Raw genomic sequence first — 19,790 nt, forward strand, 5'->3', positions numbered from 1 at the left:
TGCACGGCCCAGCCTTTGCCCAGAGATCTGGGAGGCCTCTTCCTGCCTCCGCCTGCACCCCAAGCTCAACTTTCTCCTGAGGCACTCCCACCCTGGAGCCCCTGAGCATCTCTCCGGATGCATCCTATTCCCTGGTGAGCCCGACCATGGGCAGCCCAGGAAGGCCCCACGACCTTCAGTGGCAGCCACATGGGAGCACCCCTAGGGTAGCCTGTGGTCAGGCTACCCAGCCCTCTTGGGACGCGAGTGGAGCAGGGCTGCACCCACCCTCTTCCTCACTGGTGCTCAGCCCACCCGCTACCCCCCAACTGTCATTAAAATAACAAGTTTCTGTTACAATCTAAACATTCCCACATCGCATAAAGGGTTATATTACACCCGAGTCACTCCCAGGCCCGTGTTTGCACAGAAAAGCTCACGGCAGGTCCCCCCTCCTGACGAAGTGACTTATTAAAGTTTAAACAGTAATTAACAGAACAATAAAAATAAAGGGATGTTTGGGGAGTCATAGCGCACACAGGGTTTTTGGCAGTGCCAGCAGTTTTTCAGTGCCCTGCGCTGGCAGCAAAATGCGACTGTGAAGCCAGGGGGGACGGAGGGCCAGGCCAGGGTTGGGCTGGGGGACTCTGGGCCTGGAGGGTGAGAAACTGAGGCTGCACAGGAGGGAGGGGATGAGAGGGCTGCTGGGAAGCCCTTCTGGAATCCGTGGGCCACCAGCCCCACCAGGATCCTGGGTGGCAGGCTGGGCATGGGGGAAGCAGGAGAGGCAGTCTGATAGGCACAGTAAGTCCACTGAGCTAGGCTGCAGAGGCTCTGGGATGCCAGGGCCCACTTTGGCCCTGGGCCCTTGCTGGAAGTCCAGTGCCCTGGTCCCATCCAGCCAACGCCGGCATGGACCTGACAGGAGCAGGGGGTGTTGTTGGGTACCCTGGTCCTGTGGGCATCACCAGACCCTGTAGCTGTTCCTTCCTGGGGCTGGACCCTGGCCACTCTGGCTTCTCTCCCAGTCAGGCAGGGATCTCTCCCTATTCCTGTGCTTGGGGCACTGCAGTGCTGAGAACTGTCCCAAAGTCCCTGGCCTTTACTAAGCATGAGTAAAGACTCAGGGGGAGCCTTCCTCTCCACCCTCTGGGAGGTGGAGACTGGCTAGCTCACTATCTCTGGGTCCCGCCTGAAGGGAGGAAGCACCTGGCTGGCTAGGACAAAGTGGGCCCCACTGGTGGGCCCTTAATTTGCAAAGGTCCTCAGGGAGCCAGCCCTGGGGGGGCTGGCCTAAGGCCAGCCACTCATCCTTCGCCTCTCCTGTCCTCCCTCCACAAATTCTACCTAGATGCTTAGACACCTGGGCTGGGGGTTGGGGGGGTGGTGCGGGCAGAGGTCCTGAGGGATGGGGGAAGGCGACAGCAGAGAACCAGGGAGGAGCCTCAGAGAGAGGAGGGCCTCCACCTGGATGAGGCCAATGAGCTCGGTACTGTTTCCTCAACGACTTGGGAGCTGGGGAAGGAGGGACCGCAGGAACGGTGAGTGGCCACAGTGCACGTGTGTTATCCCACGCTGACCAGGCGATGGGTACCAAGGTACTACTGGGCAGGCCCTGGACACACCGACTCCCCAGGCCCTGGCCGTCACAGGCTATGTTGCCGGGTGCTCTTGCAGGCTATCCTCTTTTAACCCAGAGCTAATGGCCAGTCTTGCTGCCCTTGCCTGCCCTTCCTCTCCAAGGAGAGCCTCTCTGCAGTCACTGTTCTCACCACAGAACGTTAGTTCCCCAAAGTGTTTTTCAGTATGGCATCCCCAACTCACGTTCTCCCCACGAGAGCAGAGCAAACGGTCCAGTGTGGGGCCACCATGAGGATCACGACAGCGGTCTCCACCCTTCTCTTGGCCTTCTCCATCTCCCTCGGGTCTCCGTGAGCCAACCTGCCCTCCCGCCTGCCTGGGGATCCCAGTTCTGCCATAGCCTCCCTCCACCCTGGTGCCCACCATTGACAGCCTGGACCAACGTCAAGCCCAGAATGCAGCCTCTGGCCCCAGGCAAGCGGCCCCACCAGGTCCTGGCACCAGCTCCACTGCTGGTTCCTCCACATCATAGCTGCAGGGGCTGACGGAGCGGCTGCAAGTCAAGCATGGAGGCGAGATGCTGGGCTGAGCTGAGAGGTTCTCTCCAGCCTCATGTCTCCTGGGATCAGGTTCCTGGGCTGCTGGCGTGCATAGGGGGCAGGAACTTGCCTAGGCTGGGCCTTCATGGTGCCTGGCCATGCTGCTGCCTCCCTGCAAGGCCCCTGCAGACCCAGCTGGCCAGGGGAGGATAGGGCCCCAAGGCCCTCCGTGCTGCCCAGCATCTGGGCACAAACTTTGCCCCAAAGACATGGAGAAGGGCCAGCAGCGTTCCCTCTCCCTCTTTCCCAGGCGCAGTTCTTGGGGGCTCCACCCCTTGCCCCAAGATGAAGGACTCTTGGTGAGGGGAGAGTGACACTTCCCAAGTGTGCAGCTGCTCTGCTCAGGAGCCAGGCTGCAAAGAATGACAGGGGCTCCAACGCTCTGGCCAGAGGAGGCCGACTGAGTTACCCAGCGTCAGGGGCAGGGAGGGTGTGCTGGGGATTAGGAGGAGGACTGGCGGAAGGCAGGGCCCCAAGGACGGCAAGTGGGGACAGAGAACTTGTAACCGCTGTGCTCTAAGGTGGGCAAACTGTGGGCAGGTTGCTCATCCTAATCCACTGTTTCTAGACTCCCCAGCTTCTCCCCTGCCCGCCACGGCCCGGCAAGGACCCCTGGCTGGAAAAGGCGCTCCCAAGGGTGGCAGCTCTCGGGGCAGAGGCTGTCCTACATGTGTGCAGAACTTTAGAACCAGAAGGGCTTTGAGGCCCAAGATGGCTGAGAGACTTGCTGAAAGCCCAGGTCACTCACTTGTCATGACCAAACAAATCCAGAAACCCAATTCCTCATTTAGGCCCTCTCATGACCAGCAGATCACACTGCTCATTTGTGTTTAAAAGTTGAATTTCCTGCCGCCTTGGAGACAAGCCCCCCACCCCAGGGCCCATCAGCCCCGAGCTACACAAGGGTTCCCTCCTGGAGAGGCTTCAAGTCCTTCACTCACTCCCCTGGGCAAGGACCCTAGATGGTTCTAAAGCAGCCCTCCTAGGGTGCAAGGCTCCAAGTCAGGCTCCTCAACTCACTCAGGGAAACACAAGTGGTTTCTGGCTCTGTGACCTGGCTTACCACAAGAAATGGGCAGGGTACCTGGATGGGTGACCACGTGTTGCAGGAAGGGACTTCCGCTTTCAGGGACTGAGACCACCCCCTCACACACACCCTCGCCTGCCAGAACTTGTGGGCTGTGCTATGAAAGGGAAACAGGGCAAACACCATTCTGGGAGGAGAGGAGAGACCTGGCAGAGAGAGGTGCGGGGCAGGTAAGCACAGCCTCCGGGAGCCCCCAGGAAGAAGGTGGGGGTGGTAGCAGGTGGCAGAGGGGTGCTTCGGATGACACTGCTGCCCCCACCCTCCCTATAGCCCATCTCCACAATCCCCCGGCTGAGGCCAATGACGATGACATGAGGGGACTAATTTAGGAGTATTTTTAAAACTGTGGCCCTGGTGGAGGGGTTTAGCAGTTGTCAGCCATCTGGAGTAAGGAATTACTGTCACCTTCCTGATCCTATAGTCCCTAAACCCAAAGCTGGTTACAGCTCAAGGGGGAGGCAGCAGGTGGGTGGGGGCTGGGGCCCGTCCCAGGGAGATGCCCACAGGCCAGGAAGTACCTTCTCTGCCCTCGGAGGGGGCCTGGGGCCAGGGGAGGAGGCTGGAGAGCCCAGTGTCCTCTGCGCCCACTCGAGCTCCCCCGCCCGCTCACGCACGCTCACTCCCTGGGCCATGCCGGCTCGCGCAGGGGCCGTCAGGTAAATTAGATCTGAAAGCTGACAATTTCTGACCATATTTCCTTGATTATTTCAAACAAATGCACAGCAGCCGCTGTAAGGAGATTAAAGTGACATAAACGTCCCGAGTGGGAGGGGGGAGGGCAGAGGATTCAGGTCACCCCCATCCGTCCCCCGCCTGACAGACGCTATATCGCTATCCAATCCAATAAAAAATCCCCCCCTTTTGCTTTAATTAATTTTACAGCTAGCTTGCTTAATTACTTTCAATCAAAATCCTCCTGCCATCGCAAAATTAGAGATGGTTGAGCTCCATTAGCCTAAATTCTTCATTTCCATATAGAAAAGAGGCTGTCTGCATAGCCAGCCTGGGCACCCGGCAGGACAGACGCCCGTCTGCCCGCCCGCTGCCAGCCAGCCCACTCCTGGCTTCTGCTCCATGGCTATCTCTAGTCCGTGTATTTCCCCTCATTCTCCTTCGTCCTTGCTCCTTGGGCTGAAAGGAGGTGAGGTCCTGGGTAGGGTACCTTCCCCACTGGCCCCCAGTCTTCCCCTGACTCGTGTGGGGACCCGCAGAGCTAGGCTGGACTGCCAGCGTCAACTACCCCTGACCAAAGGAGGGCCAGTCCTGGGATCCCTAATAAGGAGTGCCTGCTGCTCCCAAACCCATGGGAAGATCCAGGGCCCTCTGCCTCATCCATCTTCACGAAGCAGACCTCCCAGCCAGGCAGGACCACTTACAGCCTTGGACTTGGCCCCTATTTGCTAAAAACCACCGGAACCCATGTTACCCCGGGGTCACCTCTCTGCTGACTCCTGGCTGGAGTCCTTGCTCACTACCAGAGCAACCCCAGGGCTAGCTGTCTCCATGGTGCTAACAGGCACTGCAGCGGCTCCCATGTTCTCCAAGGGCCCCATGAAGGCCCCTGCTCACCCTCCCATACCCCCGGTTTCCAGCCTGTGACAGCTGTTTGGGCTCCTCCACCCCCAGCCTGGGGCAGGTGGGTGGCGAGTCTGGGCTCCATCCACGTCCTGTGCTTGCTTCCCGGCTCCCTTCTCCTCCCCTCCTCCTCCCCTCCTCCTGCCTCCTCCTCACAGCCCCCAACCTCAACTCCGGAAGCTCCACTTCAGGTTTTCCAGGCTACAGCCCTGAGTGTCACCACAGGGTCCAGCCCAACCTGGGCTCCAGCTGATTAAGGATCTGCAACAGGATGTAAGGATTACAATAAAACCTGGCTCCGGATCTATAGGGGCCGAGGGCCAAGTCCTGGCCCCAGGACTCCCCTCACCTCACCCCCTGCCTCTTAGCTGCCAAGGGCCAAGAAAGCCTGGGCCTCTGGGTCCTCCATGTGGTCCTGGTTGGACTGTGGACGACTGTCATGGGTAGCATGTGGGACCCAGGCCAAGTCTGGTGGGAAGGCAGGACTGGGAGGGGCTGGGGAGGTGACTGATGGCTGAAACCTGCCCTGGACCCTCCACAGGGACAGGAAGCCAATCTGGTTCTCCCCCTCAGAGAACCCACAGGAAGGTGGGGTCTCCTGGGTCTGACTTCTGGAAGCTCTTAGTGAGGCTCTTCTGGGAGCAGGCTTCAGGGCCGCCCTATTGCTCTGGCTCAAGGACTCGGGTTGGGCAAGGTAGTGGAACCTGGATCTTGGCAGCCAGCCTGCCCAGACACCAGGGACCCACAGTCAGTCTGCAGGCTCCTCTTGGATCTTGCACTAAGGGTTAACCCAAGTCTTCCCCTTCTTGGGTCAGCTGAGCTTCTCAAATACATTCCTAAGTACCTATGGGCACGGTCCCCTGGCCCCCCATTGGCCCTAGGGATCTAGGGAGAATGGTTTCAGGTATCAGGGAGCTCAGATTCTCATGGGGAAGACCCACTAGCACCAAAGCATTCCCCACACCATGGAAAGCACAGAGGGGAGGCCAGCTGCGAGTTCCAGGAAGGTGTCTAGGCCCAGATCGTGCCTGGGAGGCCAGCAGGTGCAGAAGGTGGGGGACTGGGGCATCGCCCGCCGGGCTCCTGCCCATCCAGCCGCTCTGCCCTCCACACAGGTCGGCATCCTGTCTCCTGGCCCCCTCCTTGGGGAGCTGTCAGCAGGGTGGGCGAGGGAGCTGCGAAGGGCATGAGCAGCCCCGGCCTTGGGGGCATCTCTGGACTTCCTGATCACTCTCCCTCCCCTTGGGGGCAGGGCTGAAGTGCAGCTAACAGAGCAGCATTCTGGCTCTGCCCCTGAGGCACCAGGCCTGGCACAGTTGGTAGAAGGGTGGTTGGAAGAGCAAGTTCTGGGCCAGATGCCCAGAGTTTGAAGGGGCTCAGCCGCAGTGGGGCAGTGAGGTCCCCACCCATCCCACCAGCCAGCACCCTTCTCCTCCCCTCTGCCTGCCTCCTCACAGCCCCCAACCTCAACTCTGGAAGCTTGTAGAGCAGGAGCACCTGGCTCTGACCCCACTCACTCCTTCAACTCAGGAAACACTCCTGCATCTCGGGCCGGCCACCCCTCCTGGGCTTCCCTGGTGGCTTAGCTGGTGAAGAATCTGCCTGCAATGCAGGAGACCAGGGTTTAATCCCTGGGTTGGGAAGATGGGTCAGGAAGATCCCCTGGAGAAGGGGATGGCAACCCATTCCAGTATTCTTGCCTGGAGAACTCCATGGACAGAGGAGACTGGCGGGCTACAGTCCATGAGGTCGCAAAAAGTCCGGCTCGACTGAGCGACCAACACTTTCACCCCTCCTCCTACACACTCCTTAGGGGGTCTCGGCTGAAATTTTACTTCTTCCGGGAAGCCCTCCAAACTGCAGGCCCCCCCCTCCTCTGCCCTCTCTTTGCATGCTGCTGTTAGCTAGCACTTCTGTAATAACTTGGTTAATGATCCCTCTGTCTTGCTAGACTGCAAGATCTGCAGGACGGGACCACTGTTTTAGCACAGTCCCTGACCCAATAAATATTTACTGAACAGATACAGAAAACTAAGTGCTTCTCAAGTTCATCAGGGGAAGAGCTGGGATTGGGGTGTGTGTGGCCTGACTTCTGTCCCAAGCCCTCGTTGGAGCTCCAGGGTCTTTCTGATCTGTTAGGCTGGGACTAGGTGGGACTGAGGCTGAAACCCCTTCTCCTTGGTCTCTGGCCCTCTGGAGCCTCAGGTTCACCTCCAAGTGCCCTTCACAGGGCTCTGCCTGGAGAACAAAGGAGGCCCCAGTTGTTCCCACACTGCTCTGGGAGAGGAGCAACTGCTGCCGGCCAGGCCCTGGCTGAATAAATCCAGCAACTGTTTGCAGGATAGTGCAATTCGTGATTCTCTCCCGCTACTCGTGTCTCTGTCCCAAAAAGGAGAAAGGGAAATTGAAAAAAAAATAAATGGGGAAAGATCCCATCCCAAGCCCTACGACCTCCATAGCCCTGGCTATCCAGTCTGTCTGAAAATGTTATTAACACGCAGAGGGCACGGGGACAGCCACCTGCCATCGCAGACAACTGGGACAGCCGCAGCAAAGGGTGAGGCTGTGAGATCAGGACCCAAAAAAAGGAGGTGAGGGAGGGAAGGATTGGGGGTGGGGGGGGGGAACACAGGGCAACAGGAAAGATCAAAGAAAACTGACTCTGGAGAACACTGAATGCCCAGCTCAGCAGTCACAGGAAAGGGCCCTGAGGATGAGCGGAGGGAAAGGGCAGAGACCCGCAGAGGCACCTGGAACCAGAGCTCCCAGGAAGGCCCTGGGACACCAGGCTGAATGGGGAGGCAGAAGGTTTATGTGGGGGCAGAGGGTACAATGGCGGGGGTTGGGAGGGAGGTGGCGAAGGAGGAAACGAGAAGTTGACTGGGGAAGACGGAGAGAGGTCTATTAAAAACCTCTCAGTGCATAACACAAAATGTCAGGGTTTATAGCTTCATTCTTGGCATTGCCGGGACTGAGAACCCTGCACAGAAATGTCACCGCTTGTCATGTTTAATCACCTGCTGTTTGTTAACACCTTCCCTGCAAGGAGCCTGTCTCAATCTGCCCCTGGGCCCCCAAGGGACCTGGAAACAGAAAACATCCCCATCTCCTTCTTGGCCCTGCCCCCGGGCCCTCGAGGGAGGAGCTCCATCAGCCATCCAGCTGAAGGCCTCCCTAGGAGCCCCAAAGTGACCCTTCCGAACAGGCTGGCCAGGGAAAGGGACCCACGTGGTCTGAGCAAGGGGCCAGGACCTCTGGCCACGGACTACGTGTTCTGAGTGGCTGGAGCCAGGGTGCTCCCAGGCTGACTCCTTTCTCCTGCTCTCGAGGGCTGCCTGTCCATTCTGTCTGACCCACTCCTGTCCCCACCTCCTGACCCCGGGTGGAAGAGAAGAGAAATAAAAGAGGGCCCGCTCAGATCCCTGCAGCCTGGAATTCACCAATCTGTCTGCTTGAACAGCAACTGCCACATAACATCTAACATTCAAAGCCACCATCCTTCCAGTTACAATCCCGGATCACACCATCTGTGGCTCTGGCTTGGCTCTCTCTGAGCATGCTTTGCTGGGTTGTTTAGACTAGGAATTCTCAGTCCTACTGCCCCGTAATTCCTTCCCCTGGGGTGGGAGGGTGGAGTTGGCCACTCGAGCAACACAAGTCTTCCTAAGAACACCTGGCTGCTCTCTACCCCTGAAAGCATGGTGTGGTTAACACCAGGCGAGGGGCCGGGTCCTCTCTCAGACGACACCTACACAAACAACCCAGTCCCCAGGCGAGAGCCCTCACGCAGGGGCAACTGTCTGCAGAGCAGCAAGTCAATCTTGTACAGTCCCCAAGGTGGCCCCGTTACTTCCAGAAGTGATGACGGCCAGAGATGAGCTGAGCAGCAAGGGTTTCCCGTTCTTCCAGCAAAATCCACGCTTACACAGAAATATATCTGTCAAACATGCAGCCACACAACTGCCCCCAGGAGAACGCCTGTTCATTTAGACTTTCTCTCTGAAGAGCCCTTCGACCTATCCATTCATTCCCAACAGAAACAAGTCAGAATATTTTCAACTCCCCTTCGATCCTTCCCAGCAAATAGACGGCAGCACCCCTTTCTCAGGAGATTGGCAGTAATGAAGGCTTTTAGAGGAGGCTTCCTCCGAAAAGTTCAAAATGCATTTGCATCAACAATTGCATTTTATCTTGCAGGGCAGGCCCAGGAATGTGTCCATGGGTTACATTGAGGATGTAGGTGGGGCCCGGAGGTGTTGGGGATGTAGGCCAGGCAGCAGAGTTACCGTTCTGGCCCACATCCCCAGTGGAGGGCTGAAAGAGGACTGTACTCCATGCTGCCATTGGAACTGTCCCTACGGAAGACCCCTTCCTCAAGGGTAACCCTACTCTGGGTCTGTCTCCCTTTGAAAGTGTTAGTCGCTCAGTTGTGTCCAACTCTTTGTGACCCCATGGATGGAGGCTGCCAGGCTCCTCTGTTCATGGAATACTCCAGGTAAGAATACTGGAGTGGGTAGCCATTCCCTTCTCTATGGGATCTTCCCAACCCAGGGATCGAATCTGGATCTCCTGCACTGTAGGCAGATTCTTTACCATCTGAGCCACCAGGGAAGGCCCCATCTCTGTGCACTTGGAAACAAATCCCTAAGTGTCTCTGGGCCTCCTGTTGCCCCACTGGTGAAATGGGACAACTCCCTGTGTCTTTCTGCAAGGGAGCCAAGAAGAAATGGATAGTCGGTGTGGTGTGCCTGGAGTTCGGCAGAAGGAGGGCGCTGAGTAGGCTGACCGGGTTTCCACTGCCATGATTCTGCATGTTGCACCCCATCCTCTCCAGGGAGGAGGGGGCTCACTGTTAAAAGGGGAGGGCGGGTTAGGGGCTCAGCTGTAAGACCCTTCCCATGCCCAGCAGAGGTTTTCAGATGGTGCCCTGTTGTGCCAGGGGAGGTGTGTGTGCACACCCACTCGAGTCCACAGGCATGTGGCTGAACACAGCCCATGGAGCCGGAGCAGGGCAGGTTTAGGTGGAGCCAGTTGTAAATAGGAGACACAGGAGACACGGTTCAATCCCTGGGTCTGAAAGATCTCCTGGAGGAGAAAATGGCAATCTACTCCAGTATTCTCGTCTGGGAAATCCCAGGGACGGAGGAGCCTGATGGGCCCCAGTCCACGGGGTCGAAAAGAGTCAGACATGACTGAGTACACCGACACACGCAGTTTAAGTAACCCAGCCTGGATGGAGACTATTCCACAGGTGCTAGGGCTCTCCAGGACCCTGAGGGAGGGGCCGTGTCACTTAGCCCATCTTCCTGCTTCCAGGCCCCAGGGGCTTCACAGGACATGGGTTTTTCCAGTCCTGGGCAAACCAGGGCGGGTGGTCACCACGTCGCTGACTATGTGGAGTCAAAGCCCCACCTTCTCGGGTGTCAAGGCAAGCACCCCACCTCCTGGGTATGCTGCTTGTGGGAGGTAGGACCTGAGCTCCTTCCACTTCAGGGATTTGAAAAGCTGGTCCTCATCGTTGAGGTGGACTCTGAACACACATGGAATGTGTCCCCCACCAACTCAATAGGTCAGAGTGGAGCCCCAGATGAGCCAGGAGCAGGGTCTGGCCTGAGGTTCGGGGGAGCCCCAGGGTCCAGAGATGTTTTGTCCAAGCCACTTGGATTTATCAGATGAGCACAGCCTCCCAGCCAGACCCCCTGGTATAATCCTTTCATTAATTTACTAGTCAATGGAAAATTACTCCTTACCCAGGAATATAAGTTTTCATCTTATTTTAAGTTCGATTCTTAAAGCAATTACCCAGGCATCTGGCAATGACTTCACCGCTGTGGCCGGGCCCTGGAGGGGAGAAGTGCGGCCCTGAAGCTGCACAGACTCCTGGCTCCCAGCCCCGGAGGGGAGTTCAAGGAGGACTGGGAGCCCCCAAACAACTGGCCTGGGTCCTGGGAGGGAAGAGGGAGGGCACACCACCGTGTCTGATATTTGCTGTGTGTGGAAACGCTCCTCTCCAGCACCACCTGCCCCAGGAACCCACTGGTGACAGTTGTTGAAAAGCCTCAGCAGCTGATGCCGCGGGAGCATTTTCTATTTTTAATTGTTTGATCGGAATATTAACTCATCTCCGCCCGTTCCCAAGACACACTTCCCAGCCAGAGGGTTTCCCCCATTCCCCAGACCTTTTTCTCTCTCCCTCTCCAGTCGGAAATCTACTTTGAAAGTAATAACTGGAAACACAGACCTCTGTGAGTTTGCAAAGGATCAGCGCACGGGAGAAAGAAATAAGGTCCTCACCAGCCAGCGTGCCCTGAGCAGACCTCAGAGCCACAGGCAGGGCAGGTGGCTCGGCACCCACAGGCACCGCTGCTCCCCCTCCCCCTTCCTGGCCAGCCTCTCCCTCTCCCCTCCAGTCAGCCCCACTGACCCAGTCTGCTCACTCATCAACCTCAAGTGGGGCGGGGACGCTCAGGAGCCTCCCAGGGCGGAGGCCGGGAGGGAGGCACGTGGCCCTGGGCTCAGTGGCTGACTTTCCTTTCAGCTGCCATTTCCGAGAGGGAGGGAGCGGGAGAGGGCAGCCTCTCCATGGAGCCACCGGAGAACCTGCCAGCCAGGCCTCCAGGGAGAAACACAAGGGCTCCAGGGCCAACCCCGACGGGAGGGTCACCAGGCTCAGCCACTGCTTGAGCTGCTGGGGACAAACTGGACCTCGGGGGGCCCCCTCACCCATCCTCAGAAGGCACCCCTCAACCCAGCAGGGGGCCACTTGGCCTCCTTGCCCTACCTGCCCTTGGCCCCCCTGCTGGGCTCGTCCCTCTCAAGGTCGCAGGGCTGTCCACACCAGGAATATTTACTCACCTGACTGGCCCTGTTAGCAGCACTCACCACAAATATGCTTTCTGATAAAGTTGGCAGAAAAAAAGTTCTAGAGCTGGAAACAATGTCAGAAATCATCTCCTACCCCCACCCAGGGAGGGTGAGGTGGGGCCTGGGAGCAGGTCACACAACCAGCTCCTGGGGGAGGCTTCTGTCGCACTCTCTCACTTTTCTCCTTCCTGTTTTACTTCCCAACATAGAGCCTGTTGCCAGGGGACCAAGGGCTGGGGATGACTCTACACGAGCACCAGGTCTTGGCCCCCGAAGGGCACGGCCCGGAGGCAGGGGTGTGGGCAGCGGCCCTCTGTTTCCCCTGCCAGGAGCTCTCTTGGGGGCCTCTGGGGGACAAGGCCAGGCGGCCTCTCACCTCTGCTTCTCCCTGGGCCGTCTCACCTCGCTGAGCTCCTGCCCACCCGCCCGCCCTCCCTCAGTGCACATGGGCTTTAATGTTTTTATTACCTGTTTGACTCGCTGCCTTATTGCTTCTCCCCTTAATGGGGCCGTAACCGTGGAAACGAGGAATAAACGGCCACCAGAAAATGAGATGATTAAACAGGTCACCCTGGCAAAACAAACTCAGCCAAGGAACCTCTGGGGGGTGGGGAGGGTAGGCTCCTCCTCCCCCATCCATGGCTGGAAGGCTTGGACCAGACTGGGGACCAACGTCCCTGTCCCTGAACTGGGGCAGATACAGGGGGCGCCCCCTGCTGGACGGTGTGGCACCTGTCCCATCGGTTCCTCGGGCTCCCCTATCTCCCAGGCAGCCCTCCTGGCTGGCCTTGGGCCCTGTGCTCTTGGGCTGAAGGGGTGGCAAGGAGGAAGGCATGGGCCTAGAGGTGATGAAGATCATCGCCAAGGAGGAGATGCACTGCCTGGTGACACAAAGCTCTAGAATTCTCTCCCCACTGACCTCCTGGATGCCTCTGACTTTCTCACTGGGCTGGAGTTTCCTATCTAGTGCATCTCTGGCTCTCATGCCGCATCGTTCCCCACCCCAACCTGGGGTCCCTGAGTTCTTGGAGAAAGCTCTAGAAGAAAAAGCCAACTTAGGCCAAAGTTCAACTTAGGAAGGTCTCCTCCGAGAACCCCTGGTCTTTGGAGCCAAGCTGTGTGTCTGTGCCTCCCCTGGGCCAACCTGCTCCCACAAAACCTCTGGGTGGAAGGCAACACGAGAGGGCCTTCTTGACAGTAAGGAGGACCCCTTAACCCCTCAGCACTGGCCAGAAGAGGCCCCAGGAGGGACCCCGTGGGAAGCTAAGAACAGACCCCAGAGCCGGTGCAGGAGCAGCCAAAACCACCAGGCCAGGGGCAGAGGGGCTGGGGGGGCCTTGGTGCATGCCACCCCTGCTTTCTGGCCTCACTCCAGGCACTGCGTCTCCCCAGCTGGAGGGGGCCTGGGCCTGGGGGGCAGGACCTAGAGAAGACGGACATGGCACAGTGAGGTTTCTGCTGGGGGAGACAGAGACAGGCAGGGGAGGAGGCAGAGGAGGGTCCCGGGCCCTCCACTGGCTACTGCCCCCGGTCCCCTCCAGGGCAGCAGACTGTGGGTGTGTGACCTCCCCACCCCAAACCACAGTCATGACTAGGAGTTAATGGGACCCCTGTCAACCACTTGCTGCCTGTCTTCATCCTCATGCCCACTTTCCCCCTCAGGTCATCCCTCATCCCAGCCCCACTCCTTCCTGTAAACCAGGCCTAGAAAGCTCTGGAGGAGCCAAAGCTCAGGTCCCAAGGCAATCAGCCAAGTGTTTCCTGCCCGCCTCCCGCTGCCCCTGCTCAGAACCTGGAGAGGCACATCAATCAACCCATTCCACCAGCACTAACGGTGGGAAGGCACGGGGCCGACCCTGGACCATGCGCTGGAGGAGACATGGATGCCGAGCTAACTTTAATGGTCACCATTATGAGCAGCAGCAGAAGGCAGGGCTCCTGGCCTTGGCCTCCTGGGGGAGGGTACAGTAGTCTGAGTGCTGCTCTGACACACCAATGGCATGGGTATAACCAGATCCTCAGAGCAGCAGGCCCCTGGCCAAGCTCTGATCTCTTATCTCCTTCCAGGGCCAACTGGGTGTGAGGCTGCAAAGGGGGAGGGGCAAGAAGGTAGGCAGGAGGGCCTGGCTTTAGGGAGCTGGGTGGCCTGGGCCAAAAAGGGCAGAAAACTATGGTTGCACAATGGGAAGCAAGAGTTCTGCTCTTCAGGTTGGGGGAGGGGAGAGGTAGAGGAGAGTGAAGAGTACGAGGCAAGAGAGGCAAGGGACTGGCGGAAGTCTGGAAGGCGTGGGTGACGGAGGAAACATCGTCGCCCATCTCCATCTGTCCCAATACCTCCCATCCTTTATCAGGTTCAAAGGCCACTCCTTCACAAAACTCCCTGAGCTCTCTGATCGGGCGCTCCTCTGCCTGGTGGGACAGGTAAACACACCTGTCTCTCTCTACCAGGCAGACCCCAGAAAGCTGGGAAGGACCAGGTGGCCTTCACTGTGGCAGCTCCTGTAGCGGATGCTCCCCAGCGCTTACCAAGAACTGCAGGCCCCACTACCTGTCTGGGGTTCCCTCCCCTTCTGAGGGTCACCAGTATGTCCTCGTGGGTCGGGGTTATGAGGATGCTATGCTGTAGTCAGACAGCCAGAGGGGTGAGCACTGGACCACCAAGCTGCCCCCTGTCCCAACCCATCCCCAAGAAGCAGCCCCTTCCCCCTCCACTCCCTGGGACCACCAGCCCTCCTCCACTGCCATCTCCTCCCCCTGAACCCTGGCCCAGCTACCCCGGAACAGCTGCTGCCTACCGTGGGGACCCACAGGCTGTAATTACTACAGAGCAACTTCCTTCCCCCCGAAGATGAGGAGGAGAAGGACAAGGAGGAACAGGAGGGGGTGTGGCAGCACCAGGTGGCCAAGGTCTGAAAACCAGTGCGGGGAGGGCAGTATAAAGGACAGGCCTTGGGGGCTGGCGTTGGGGGTGGGGAGCGGGTGTGTGTGTGCGTGTGTGCGTGTGCGTGTGTGTGTGTGTGTGTGTGTGAAAAAGTGGCCTAACTATATTCTAAGAATGCTGGGCCCGGCAGAGGAGGGTGCCCAAGCGGGGGTGGGTGCATCACTAACCTGCCAGGTCTAGGAAGAGGAGTCCAGGCCCAGAGCCTCCGGGGCCCCACCCCATCCCCTGCCCAGGGACTCAAGCCAGGGGCAGCAGCTTTAATGAGGAGATGCTGCTGCGTGACTCAGCCCTCCAAAGGTGCCTCCATTTATTTTATTTTTCCATCATAAAAAAACCCAAGCTGCAACTCGGCCAGATTCCCCGGCCGTGGGGGATGGGGGAAGACCGGCCCAGAGAGGACTGACTAACTGGCCCCAGTGCCCTTCTTAGAGGGGAGACTTAATGGGTTTGTCTGGTTGATCCCAAAGAGAAAAAGGGCCTGTGATGGGGTCCCCCGAGGGCTCTTTCAGACCTGCCCTCACTGCCTCTGTCTCCTGTTGGAGGAGAATAACTACGCCAGGCTTTTGATCCAGAGTAATGCTCTGATATCACATAACTAGGGCCGGGGTTGGTTCAAGGGGCCACTTCGCAACCCACAGCTGCCTCTCTCAAATGCTTTCTTACGAAGGGCAGGTCCACTCAGCCCCTCCCCAGGGTGTCCCACTGAACCCTCTCGGCAAAGTTAGGCTGGGAGTCAGAGAGCCAGAGACATTAAAGGTCATCTGATGCTTGCGTCCCTCCCAGTGTCAGAGCCAGCCTCTGCCTGACCGGCACCAGGAAACCCTCAACTTCCAAGGCGGCCCAGTCTGTGCTTGGCTCTGACTGCTCCTTCCTGCCAAGATGGCACCAAAGCACCTACCCCTGGCAGCAGACTGGCAAAACCGGAGCTCAACTTGACAGTTGGTAGGGACCGGCCCCGACTTAGACTGGTCGAGTGGGTGTATCTGGCCAAGTAAAGGCTCGAGGAAGGAAAACCGAGGACAACCTGCTCTGCCCCAAGCCCGGCATGAAATCTCTTCCTTCAGAAACACCACAAAAACCTTCCCAGTCCCCAGTGTACATCCGGGTGAAAGTGTAACCACAGCCAGCAAGGTTCCTAGAAGCCTCCACTCCTGGCAAGGCCCTGGCCTTCAACCAGTGGCTCACAACAGTCCTGAGAGTCTAGTGGTGGTCTGACACTCAGACCCAGCAGGGGCTGGGCTGCAGAAGCCGAAGTCTTTCCTCTCTGGGGTCAGATACTGCCTGGAAGAAGTCTGCAGCCTTTCCTCTCCTTCCTTGAGACTGTGAATCCTCGAAGCACATGGCCACTACACTATTCCACTCCAAGAACTAGGCTACTAAGCCAATCTGTCTCAGCCTCCCTTGACCCCATCACTCTTGGCCTCATCCACAACTGAGCCCATGGCCAGGATACAACGTGGGGGTTTGTATGCCATGAAAGGGGGTCTGGGTCTAGAGTCCCAGCTGAGCTGATCCCAGGGGAAAAGAAGCAGGCCTGGTTCAGTGAGCAGCACTGATACCTCCCCTGACTCACCCTGACGACACAGCGGCAGCCGCACAGCTCAGTGTGCGGTGCTGGCCCTAGTGGTTCCCGCTGGGGTCCCTGGTCATCCCTTTGAACTTGCTCTCTTGCCCATTTTGCCCTTTACCTGGCAGAGTCCACCTTGGGTCCTCTGATGGACAGCTCCAGCCCTGGAGAGCCCCTCCCCATCTTCTCAGGATCTCCCTAGGGAGCTGGGGAGCATTTACAACTAGATCCTCAAGAATCAAGGGCGCGAGTTCCTTCTTAAAGCTTAACCACTGTTTCAAAATCATTTTCACCCTGGCCTCCAGGTTTTCTCAGGGCCTGGGAATCAGCCTAGTGGAGCCTAATCCTGGGGAGCCTCCCAAGTGCAGCCTGGATTCACCTGTGTCTGAAAGCTTCCTTCTTCCTCCCCTCCCCCTCCTAGCTCCCTCCCCCAGGGAAATCACTCTAAAAGGGCCTAATGGAACTATGTCCTCCTCTCTTCCTCTCTCTCCTCCCTCCCTCCCTTTCTTTCTCTTTCCTCTTTTTTTTTTTATTAGCATTTGTGGAATTTATTCCCAAACTCTCCTAATCTTCCGTACACAACCATTTGATTTGCATAACCCAACCCCCTCTCATAAAAACTGGCTGCTAGTTTAATTAAAAAATGTAAATTTGCTGTCATCTCGGGGCCTGGTGAATTAGGACGACATCGGCATTTTTTATTGCTAAAGACGTCCAGATTGATCCAGCCCTTGGCTGAACTATGGTGGAAGAAAAGGGGTCCACATGGTCCCTGAGGGCCTTGAAGTCCTGCTTGAGGTACCCCCTGGGTGAAGCCATGGTTCTCCCACCACTGAGTTACTTATGGCTGGAGTGCTTCCCTAGACCTGTCCGAGGCTGGAGGTGATGTTAACCCACGATCCAATGTTTACTGGGCCCCTGGTGCCTGTGTCTCCAGCCTTGTACAGTGCTAGCTGCCCGAGATGGCCTCAAAGAAGAGAGCCCCTCACCACACCAGAAATGAGCCCAGGCCAGAAATGAGGTCCCTGGCCTTGGCTGTGAGCCGAAGTACATTCAAGAAGTCGACGAAAGATGAGATGGAGTGAGTCCAGAGACAGGCTCAGAGGGGATCTCAGAGTTCCCACCTGCTTCCCTTTTTTTGTGAAGAGGGGAAAAAGTGCTTTTCTTCTGAAGTCCTGAGATTAAGTGAAACTTCCAAGTTCAAAGAAAAAGCTGAGATGGTATCACCAGATGACTCCTCCAGGAAACAGTCAGAACTTTGACACCCTGGACCTCCCCTCACTGAGTGGCCAGAGCCCAGGCCTGGGTCCTGCTGAGAGTGCCCTGCTCCAGCTACAGGAGGAACCAGCTGACCTCAGGGGCCCTTCTAACTTCCAGGAAAAGTTCCCAGAGTCTGTCTCTAGAGTGCAGGGACAAGTAAGTGCGACAAGAGATTCTGCTACCCACAGGCCCAGCAGGCCCTCTCTCCAGTTGGGGATACCCTATGGAAGGGCTTTGGAGTGTGCCCCAAGAGCAGGCTGATGTAAGGGGGCAGGATGGAGGCCAGCTCCAGCTGCCATTGGGGTTGGATGGAGGAAGATGAAGAGGGCCCAACTTCCAGCTAAGTAATGCCTGGGTCCCCTGTGCCCACCCACAAGCACAGGATCATTTGCCCCGAGTAGGGGGCAGTGCATTACCACCACTGGTCCATGTATAAGGTCTGCTTCTCAGCTGGGATGGGTGGGGGCCCCTGTTTCTAAAGAAAAGGGGTGGGGCCTGAGAGGGAGTTGATGAGACACTTGATTAGAGGTGGGGGCGGGCTGCTTCTCCCGTGGGAGGGAAGGGCAGGGAGGGGCAGGGTGGCAGCCCTGGCCTCAGACACCTTAACCACTTTGCCCAGCAGGGGGTGTCACACCCTTCCTGGGCACAGAGGTCGTGTGGACCTCCACATGGGATTCACCAAGATCACACCTGGCGGAACACAGTCTTAATACTCCCTCCCCAACAAACACATCTCCCTCCTTCCCAACGCCAGCCGCCATGTCCTGTCACTGGGCCCCCCAGTGCTGCCTCCTGCCCTCTCTGCCCACTCCCTTTTGACTTCAAAAGGTCAAATGTTGTCCCAAGGGGCAATGCCATGGACTTGGGCCATTATAAACAACAACTCTGATCCATACCACCTTCCATAAATGAAACAGAAGGGTTCAGAGATCAATCTCCAGGAATTATCAACCTGTTTAGCACAGATTTAAAAACATTTAGGAAGAAGACAGTGCCTAGGATGAGGGTCCTGGTCAAAATTCCATTTCAATACAGAGGGCTAATAGGAAGTCTTGAGGAATTTAAAGTAAACCATCATTCTAGACTCAGATGGAAAAAGAAGTGTTGATACAATTAGATTAAAACCAATAAAACACCAAAATCTCAGGATAAACTCTGCTCCAGGCCAGCACTATGCTATCTGGAACCCTAAACTAGGTGCCATGCTAGGCACCCCAAAACCCAGACGTCCAAATTGAGTAGTTGGTCTGGTCTACCCTCTCCCAGGGTGGGGGCTAAGGGGGATGGGAGCAAGTCCTGGGCCCCTCACTTTGAACTGATAACAGCCGCCTCATCCCACGGGTTCTCAGGTGAAAAACACTCATTAGCCATAATAAGCAGCTTGTTCATCCGACAAGGCCTTGTCCCAAATAAATTAAATTCCTTTACCTTGAGACAGTCGCCCCGAAACCAGACTAACCACCTTTCCCAACAGGACGCTGCTTTCAAAAACTAAACCAACCCCCCCACTAAAAAAATAAAAACACACACCCCACAGCCAGACACATAGAGATCTTTCCTGGGGAAAAAAAGGTACAGAAAAAACACGCAGCCATTCAAAAAACACGGAGAACAACAAAAAAAAAAACCCCACAAAAAACCCCTAAATCCTCTCTCTGGGTGCCCCCCAGCTCCCGCTCCTCTCTGTTCTTTCATAATGACAAGCATCAAATTAGTCACAGTCACTGAGCAAGTAACAAATAATAACAATAATATCATCAAAAGCCTCGCAATCCAGAAACCAGGGCGAGAAGCGCAGCCGGCACCAGACCCTCTCCAGGCCAGCCCCCACCCCCTGCTCAGCTGCTACCTCATTGGGCTAAAAATAATAACTTCCGTAAAAGAACCGAAAGAAAAGTGAAAGAGCCACCCCCTGGTTCCCACCGGCCGGTACCTGTACCAAGATCCATTCTCCTCTCTTTGGTCCCAAACTCTTCGAGGATCGCCAAAAAAAGAAGAGGAAAGAAAAGAAATCTGTTTAGTCTCTCGCAGTGCCCCCCACTTCCCACCCCAGCCTCCCCCCTCGGCTCCCCGCACCCTCCCCCCATCGAGGGGTGGTCAAGTCCCCGGGACGAGGGGAGCGACGAGAACGGGGACCCGGAGGCAGAGCGAAAGTTTCTCCCTCCCGCCCTGCTGGCTCTTGCGCTCCGGCATTGCACACTCAAAGCAGCTCCTCGCCGCTCTCGACTTTATTAAACTAAAAGAGAAACTATTTATAGACACGGCCCGGGTCCGGGGTCCCGGCCGGCCGGCGAAGCCGAGGGGCGCCCCCGCCCGCGCCCGGCCCGGCTAGGCACC

At 57.2% G+C, this 19,790-nt stretch overlaps 1 protein-coding gene across 1 annotated transcript in view; it reads right to left on the minus strand.

Moving 5' to 3' along the window:
* Positions 1 to 19,740, minus strand: part of CASZ1 (castor zinc finger 1) — a 45,134-nt gene extending 25,394 nt beyond the window's left edge. The window contains exon 1 of the mRNA XM_040263410.1: positions 19,387 to 19,740. Coding sequence (XP_040119344.1) covers positions 19,387 to 19,540 — 154 coding nt within the window. The 5' untranslated portion in view covers positions 19,541 to 19,740. The remainder of the gene's footprint in view (positions 1 to 19,386) is intronic.
* Positions 19,741 to 19,790: the final 50 nt, after the last annotated feature.

Source organism: Oryx dammah, unplaced genomic scaffold (genome assembly GCF_014754425.2).
Source record: "Oryx dammah isolate SB20612 unplaced genomic scaffold, SCBI_Odam_1.1 HiC_scaffold_21, whole genome shotgun sequence".
Taxonomy (NCBI): Eukaryota; Metazoa; Chordata; class Mammalia; order Artiodactyla; family Bovidae; genus Oryx; species Oryx dammah.